The 8,184-nt window shown below is 47.3% G+C and overlaps 1 protein-coding gene across 1 annotated transcript; it reads left to right on the top strand.

Moving 5' to 3' along the window:
* Window positions 1-261: 261 nt before the first annotated feature.
* On the top strand, window positions 262-5,974 carry LOC135810134 (uncharacterized). The gene is made up of 7 exons (XM_065323599.1): window positions 262-681; window positions 1,061-1,111; window positions 1,528-1,613; window positions 2,145-2,364; window positions 3,418-3,620; window positions 4,129-4,193; window positions 5,242-5,974. Exons 1-7 carry the CDS (start codon window positions 576-578, stop codon window positions 5,447-5,449), a joined length of 939 nt encoding a protein of 312 aa, XP_065179671.1. The 5' UTR covers window positions 262-575; the 3' UTR covers window positions 5,450-5,974.
* Window positions 5,975-8,184: the final 2,210 nt, after the last annotated feature.

Here is an 8,184-nt window from a genome sequence, read left to right as displayed (position 1 = left end):
TGCGTGCCGCAACGCATACAGCATGATATCGATGGCCCCGAATATAGTGCATAGCATAGTACGCGTAATAGCAGATGCCTCTCCAAGGGCCAGCTGAAGACAAGGGGATGAACAGTTTGTCTGCTTCGTCTCAGTTGTTCTTAGCGCGGCGCGACAGTTGCACCCCATGGCACGGTGTAGGCCTTACCTCAACCGGCATCGGGACTGGCATTTTTGCTCGCAGAGACACAGATATGTAGGGCCACCATGAAATCATGGTACACGGCACGGACAGCATATAAAGACCTGCAGATGGCTCGCTCCCCTTAGAGCACCATCTCCAGCTGGAAGTAAAAGGTTGAAACCTTCTTGGGCAAGCTAGCCGTAACTCAATCAGGATTGTGAAACCGTCTTGCTTGTACATTGCTGACATCGAGTAGCTGCAAAGTGGCCAACTTTACTTGTTGAGTACGTTTGCTAGGGCAGTTCAAAGTCAGTTTCATCACACTTCCGCCGGTCTCACTCGGTACAGTTGTAAGGGGGGAGAGAGTAAAGTGTGTGTGCCTCAATTGAAACATACACAGGCTTAGAATACAATGGTCATCATGATGGCGCTGTTTGAAGGACCCCTACTGTCATGGCACTTCGTCCCGCTTTGCCTCCTATGCACAATCCTGGTCGGAAGTCAAGCGACGCGCACAGGTATGCTGGCAATGCAGGCTGCTTTCACTTTATGTTATGCGTGATTATTCTCGATGTAAGAAAATACAGGGCTGCGATTGTTCGGCAACAGCGATGGGCTGGGTAGAATCACGTGATTCTCTCTTCAACGTATCTCGAACCCCATCAATCTTTGATTCTCTTTTCGGCTCATGTTTGCAAAAATGGGAATTTTATAGGCAGGGAGGCTCTTCCTATGACTGCTGCTGCTGCTTACCACAATGCCAAAGCATTGACCATGCATTTATCGCTGTGCATTTGTGTGTATCATGTATGTATGTATGTACATGTGTGTGTGTGTGCGCGTGTGTGGGTATGTGTGTGTGTGTCTGTTTGTTTGTATTGTGTTCTACTCGTCCAGTACCAGAGCGATGCTGTCGCCGTGCGTCCAATGTCATTTCCCTGGGATTCGGTACGTACATGTACATGTAGTTAATGCTGTAATTCTAGGATCACAGATTGGACTCTGGAGTAGATTTAGAGCACGAAAATGAGTCTCATCAAATGTATGACATACTTGGTGCAAGTTTCGCAATGATGCATTCTACACAGTGTCAGGAATACCATCACAAACATGGCTCAGCCCTAGGCTCGTCTACTCCCTGCTATTATATTTTTCGTTTCTGCTGCTGCTGTTGTTGTTGTTGTTGCTGCTGCTGCTGCTGTTGCTGCTGCTGTTGCTGCTGCTGCTGCAAGCCATCCTAAATACCAGGCGCTTCATACTCATGATTATTGACCGCTCCTGTCACTCTTGATCCACAAATCGGAATTGAATGTTGATGGCATTCCCTAACTGATATTTGTCCTATGTGCTCTTGTACCATGCAGATGTTACGGGGAAAACCGAAGTCACACGGGACGTAGGCAAGTGCGTTCGGAACTGCGCAGGATTGCGAGGACTCAACCACAACAAGGTTAGCTAGCCCCCCTGGTCACTTTTCTCAACCACAACAAGGTTAGCTAGCCCCCCTGGTCACCTTTGGCCACATACAGTAAAACCTCGTTAGGAAGAACACTGATAAGACAAATGTTTGCCTAAGAAGAACTAGTATTCGTAACTGTATTGGATAAAACCCTGTGTATTCACTGGGAAAAACATATGGATAAGAAGAACTCCCGTTATTGCGAACAAGAATATCATCGGTCCCTTGATGTTCGTCCTAAAGAGGTTTGACTGTAATTGCTTTGTTGTCCGTGGTTTTTTCCCTGGCCCGATATTCAAGATGCGGAACTCGACGCAGAATTTTATATTACAGTCGAATTTGTGTCGATATTCTTTCCCGACGAGATGGATGTTCACGCGCGTCTCTTCTCCCTGAAGACTGATACCCCAGGGTCACTCCGATGGCAGCTGTCTGCCCCAAGAGCACCTACCCACTGCAACTCAGCTTAGAACTGTACCTCTGACGCCATTCTATGTTGTCCTGTCTACTTCGTGTCTGCAGGGCTGCGACAAGCCAAACAAATGCTACCCGAACAGGCTGATCCAGGAGACGGTCTTCCTGGAGAATGGAACAGTGGACGTTTCCATCATTGATAGCTGCCTGTGCCAAAGCGTGCAGGACACGCCGTGCTCCGTGCATCGCCAGGAAGTGCTCTACTATGCAGGCACGTCTTTCCAGAGGTCCATCAACCGAGGTGTATGTCTTGGACAAGATTGCTCCGGTAGGTACTATTAGTATTACGCTGAGTTGTTTTTAGAATAGAGTGTAGTAATAATACGACTAATTTTGCAGCAGGATATGATTCACCGCGTCGATGTTAGGATTATTATCATCGCAGACGGTCATTCACATTGACGTTTGATGTACATGTACAGCTGCTGGTCACGCCATGCAGTCAAGCGGAACTTTGCTAGCATGCCAGCATGTACAGACATCCTCCGCTAGCTTTGTACTGTAGGGCATTTCAACGTCACGCCTCATGAATCGGACAGGATGGCTGCAAGATGCGCATCGGAATTGAGTATTGAGCCACGAAACATCTTGCGGTCACTCAAGGGCGTGATTTTCGATTTCTTCGTTATACAAAGGCACACAATGAAAACCTTGGCAAATTAATTCCGTTGTGACTCAGAGTTTCTTGGCTGAACCAATCATCAGTTCGTTGTCTGATGATTGGTTCAGCCATGAAACTCTGAGTCACAACGGAATTAATTTGCCAAGGTTTTCATTGTGTGCCTTTGTGTACGCCGCTCTGCCTCTGTGATTTCTTCGTTATAGTAATTCCTATGCTTGCATGTATGTACGTTCAAAGCTAGACGCAACCTCAGCACGGCATACGCTCGATTCCGTATAAATACGAAGTTTGGAGGTGATGGAGCTGACGCGCTCCAAGCCTATCTCTACAGGATGTGGTTGAGGTACACGCTCCGTGGAATCTGTAAATCACTAAATGGAGCCTCAACACCGAAACATTCATCTCTTCTTGATCATGAAGCTGTCACACAGCTCCTTCCTAGCACGTCCTTTTTTTGCTGGCATGCTAAAAGGTTCCGCGTGGGCTGGGGGTGGCGCTATTCTCATTCACAATTAACCGTGACATGCGAACAGTTCACGCAGGATGCCAAGATGCTAATGGGGCAGAGCACGTGTGCATGGGATGGGATTGTACTCAGTGGTACTAAGCCAATGTTTGTGTCTGTATGCATACGTGTACATCTTGGCATCGTGAATAACTATCCTGTGTTCTGCGTTATATTCGTGTTCGGATGTCCAGGGAACAGTGGCAAATGCCAGGCGTCCGCCTTCAAGACCGTCTCCATTCGCGGTCCAAACGGCAAGCGCTGCGTGAGCGTGACGGACAACTGCAGCTGCGCGCAGAGCGGCTGCGTTCGCCAGCGCCACAAGGTAGCGGTGCTGGCGTCCGTAAAGCGTCGCGACTCTGTGACGGGTGTGATGCACCTGAGCAACACCACCAAGGTGAGACTGCACTGAGAGTGAGAGAAGGGCTAATACTGTCCAGCTGCTATGGTGACAGGCTTACCCTAAATGAGACACCTGAAACGTCCATCATCCATCATACAGGGAAGTTAGTTAGGGGCGGGGGGGGGGGTTAGTTAGGGGGGGGGGGGAGTTAGTTATATCAAACTGGATCAACACTCATACAAGTCACAGAGAAAGACGCGCATCGTCCCTGTAACTAATAGCTGCATGCCCATAATGCAATAATATTATTATCAAACAACTCAAATAATGTAATTATCAAACAACCCAAATAAGGCTATTATCATAAGGCAATTATCAAATTAATTATCAAATCATCAAACAACTCAAATGAAAATGAAAACTCAAATGGCATCTATAGAATCTTGAATGAGTGTGTTCTGTGTGGCACGATACGTTACTTCTTACATACATGTACAATCATGTAATAATTATGTTGCATTGACGACAGACGCTGTGTGCAATTTGCTATGGTCGTCTACAGCTTATCGACTTGGGAGTTTGTGGTGGACAGTGCCCTGTGCGAACCGGTCGGAGATGCTTCGGCGGGTAAGAGCCAGGAACGTAGCTGCCCTTTTATTGGGGTGCACAGCCGCATACATGTATATGTATGTAGTATGCATTCTGGCTGGTGCATGTTATTTTGTACATGCTGAACCTCGATCGAACTTTTTAGGGGGTGCACGTGCCCCCCCCCCCCCCCCCCTTTGCCACATGCGGGCTACGCGCCTGAGAGCGTACTTCAGAAGTATACTGAACGAATCCCCATAATGAAGAACACTGGCTGGCACATCCGCCTTCTACTAAGTTCTAGTGTCACGCAGCTACTTTGCATCTCGAAAATATTGATCTCGAGATGCTATACAGTAAGATCGGGCGCCGAAGAACGCAGGGGCTCGAGCGCAGCCTAGGAAAGTTCTTAAATTTTTGATTCTAGCCAGACCGTTCTTATTCACGCGCGCGCGGCGAGTCGAGTGACGTCATGACGTTTGTCATGTACATGTTGTACATGTAGTGCAAACTGACTGCAATGTAGTACTTCTAAACTAGTGGGTGTCGTAAATGGGAATGACTGTACATGTAGCAGTTACTGTTTACACGTGTACATGACATGTACTCACCTCCCATACATGTAGAATGTTCCAAATTTTAAAAGTGTTCTTAAATCTGATAATTCTAGCCTGGACTGTTCTTAAATTTTGCCGGTTTTCCAGCCTGGGTGTTCTTCGGCGAGGTGTTCTTCGGCGCCCGATCTTACTGTAGCGATTGCGCACGTGTGCTCATAGGTCATGGAACAGTGAAGGATAGGGATAACGGAACGGAATATTCTGATGTGACACACACACGCGCGAGCGCGCGCACGCACACACACACAATGTATGTACATACTAGTAGTGTATCCACGGTGGACTGGGTCCTGCGTCACGGATATGATGCAGACATCGGACAGACGATCATGAAAGCGACAATGCTGTCTGTGTCACTGTGTGGGTTTGGTCCCCAAATTGTGGTGAGGCCCGGCCATTAATGGTTGAGACTTCTAGTCCTCTGTTCTAAATCCGTGTCTGCTTCTATCCTGCTGCTTCCTGTTTTCTAGGCCGACGAGATGTCTGTACTATCAGACGAATCCCAGAGCTTGCTATCCATCCCGAACAGATTCAGTCACCTACACGGACGCCAGCACGGGGAAGCTGACTCACTTAGCGCGAGTCGTCGAGTGCGCATGCGGCACTGCACCGCCCAGTCTGCTGACGGACTTCAGAGCGAAGCTACTGGAGAACTCGCAACCTCCAACCCTTCCCTGAATCGATGCAATTGCCCGGTTTAACGTTACCCATCAACATGATTGAAATATTTTGTTCATAATCCGATATTTTCAACCCAATTGTGACCTCGAATTGCTGGCAGACACGTCTAGTCTAAGTAGCACTATTCACATACGTCAGGAGTGTGCATCAGAGTTCTAACGCTCATGTGAAGACTTATCTGGTCAGGTACAGACACTGGGCTCGCTACTGAGTGCACCAGCTCTATTTCATCACTCCATTCCACAACGGACTGCCAGGTGAACCCTCCAAGATCTCTTGCGACTTCGGCGTGGAAGCTGACTGGCGTGCGAAGGTCTGCAAAGTAGTCATCCTGCATCATCGTCGTGATTTCACCGTTCGGCCTTGGCTCCTGCCTGGGCAATTCGGATTCGCAATTCGGATGTGCTCAGTTCGAACTTGATTGTGTTCTTGATTGAGATATTTTAAAAGTAAATAGCCTCCAATCCACCATTCACCAAGATTGCTCATTTCAATATTGCAAATATAAGTATATGATCACGGGATTCTGTGCGAGTAACGGTGGTAACACAGTCATGTACATGTACCACCGAATACGTACAACACAGAACCTAACTGCCCACGTTTACATTGGCCTTGACTAGACTTACAACAGACATAGAATCACAACAGACATCAACTTCTAAGTTAGACCTCACCAAATATCCCAGTTTGTGGCGCCCTAATTTAGATAGGCCCGAGGATGGCGAAATGCCGGAACGTTGCTGAAATCGATATGAAAATGGTGTTCGGTGTTTTGCAGAGTTATGGGAACGAGCTTGTACTCTCAGATGCCTTTCGTCTGTATTTTAGATACATGTAGATCTACTACGTGAATTTTAGGGGTATTGTGCAATGGACCGATTTTTATCCAGAAGGAACTGTAGCAAGTCAAGATGTGATAAGGGCTAGTTGCAAGATTTGTATCACACTACCCTCTAACGAAAAACCTGGTAGTCATTCGTGTGTGCTGTCCTGATCGAGATCCCACACTGGGACAGAGCAACACAGTTGCTACATGTACTTTCATCACCCCAGGTAAAGCTGTTTTCCCCTTCAGCTCGTCGGGAAATACATGTGACATGAACTTCAAGTTGACTGATGAAGCTATTATAAACACTAAAATACAGTCGAAACAGTCCTACATTTACTGCTGTATGTGGAAAGGAGTTCACTCAGTAGTGTGATCAAACTACTTTCCTAGCGACCTCGTTCCTCTGTGGGAAAAACGTATCGTCTCCCAATCCTTATCATAAATGTGATTCTCCTCTAACATCATGACATTGTAAATGCGTTCGGAGCCAGATGTCATTTTTTAAGCTTTATCAAGCTGAAACAAGCGGACTGTGGATATGCCAGCAGGTCTTCAATAGTTGTAGATCTACAGCTAAGAAGAACTCAAAGACTACAGTCAACTTCGCTTATAACGGCACTCGGCGGGGCATCAAAAAGGTGTCCTTATTCACGAAGTGTCGTTATACCTGAAGTCTCATTATTGTATTACAGTTGGATGGGACTTTGCTCTGGGCATGGAAATTCTGTCGTTATTCGCGAATTGTCGTTATATCCGCAGTCTTTATAAGCGAAGTTGACTGTAGTTACTTCAAAAAGTAGATCTACCAAAACACACTGAAGTCAATGAAGAATTGATACTGCAGTACGGGTAGATCTACCTCGTGATGATCTGATTTCCCTGTGTAGATTTCAACTTTGAGTGCATTTAGCACACTGCTTGGACTGGACTTGAACTTTGACCCCATCAGAAGCTGGACCGAAAGTCCAAGGATGGACTCAAAGCATCCAGGCCAGGTGAGGTATATCTACGGAGCATGCAGCCAAGTACATGTAGTTGTTAGTTAGTCCGTCGACAGCTACAGCCAGTACAGGTGCCAACAAGCAGGCGTCAACCATCTCATGTCGCTTGAACACCTCTTCTTCCCTTTGTTGCCCTCCTCGACTCATCTCAAGGCACGACTGACCAAGTGGAGACGAACTGTGTTATAAATCTACCGAACATCTTGTTATTTAGCCACAACATACAGCACACAGTGGCTACACAAGCATCACAATGACTGAGGTATGGCATTTGTCGAGTGTACTTCGAAGTAGATCTACTGGTGCAGTGGTGGCTTGTCTCGTAAAACTATCACTGCCACTGATGTGCCTCGGGAGAAAGTCTGAAACCATTTTTGGCAATGTTGCTCGTAGTCGATGCAAGTATATTCCAAGGAAGCGCATCGCATTGAGCTCACTGGCAGTATTCAGCTAACTCATGCTAGGGATGAGCAGTACAGTTAGATAGTAATAGGCACGAGTAACTCTGCGTTGCGCATTTCCATTGTTCAGTGACTGCAGCTTTCCAGGAAGGACGAGCGCTCAGCCATTTGTGCACGGCAGGAAATGAAAATTCACCACTTGTTGCACAGGTGGTTTTCTGCCAGTAGAGACGTCGACAGGATTTCCCTTGCTTGGCAGTGCGGCAGGTGGATAGCAATTGGCAGCGAGTGTGTCGCGCGTTGAAACGCCATCGCTAGCCTCTAACGTATGCTGACAACAGGCGCCACAGCCGCTGATGGCCTGGTCTCTATCCACCCGAAGTCACTCTGCTTCAGTCACGCTACAACATAGGTCAACATTAGTGTATGCAGCTACGCAGATACATGCAGACGTGCTGGCTAAGCAGCCACAGAACACGCCTTGGAACCGGGCATGCT

Source organism: Sycon ciliatum, chromosome 2 (assembly GCF_964019385.1).
Source record: "Sycon ciliatum chromosome 2, ocSycCili1.1, whole genome shotgun sequence".
NCBI classification, from domain to species: domain Eukaryota; kingdom Metazoa; phylum Porifera; class Calcarea; order Leucosolenida; family Sycettidae; genus Sycon; species Sycon ciliatum.
The sequence above is the reverse complement of the archived record's forward strand: the minus strand, read 5'-3'. Positions and strand labels throughout refer to the sequence as shown.

What these genes read in the sequence shown, in the direction of transcription:
- LOC135810134 (XM_065323599.1), top strand. Translation starts at nt 576, where the DNA reads ATGGTCATCATGATGGCGCTGTTTGAAGGACCCCTACTGTCATGGCAC. An exon ending in TGTCATTTCCCTGGGATTCG is followed by an intron (nt 1,112 to 1,527) that starts GTACGTACATGT and finishes TGTACCATGCAG; the next exon opens with ATGTTACGGGGAAAACCGAA. An exon ending in GGTCGGAGATGCTTCGGCGG is followed by an intron (nt 4,194 to 5,241) that starts GTAAGAGCCAGG and finishes CCTGTTTTCTAG; the next exon opens with GCCGACGAGATGTCTGTACT.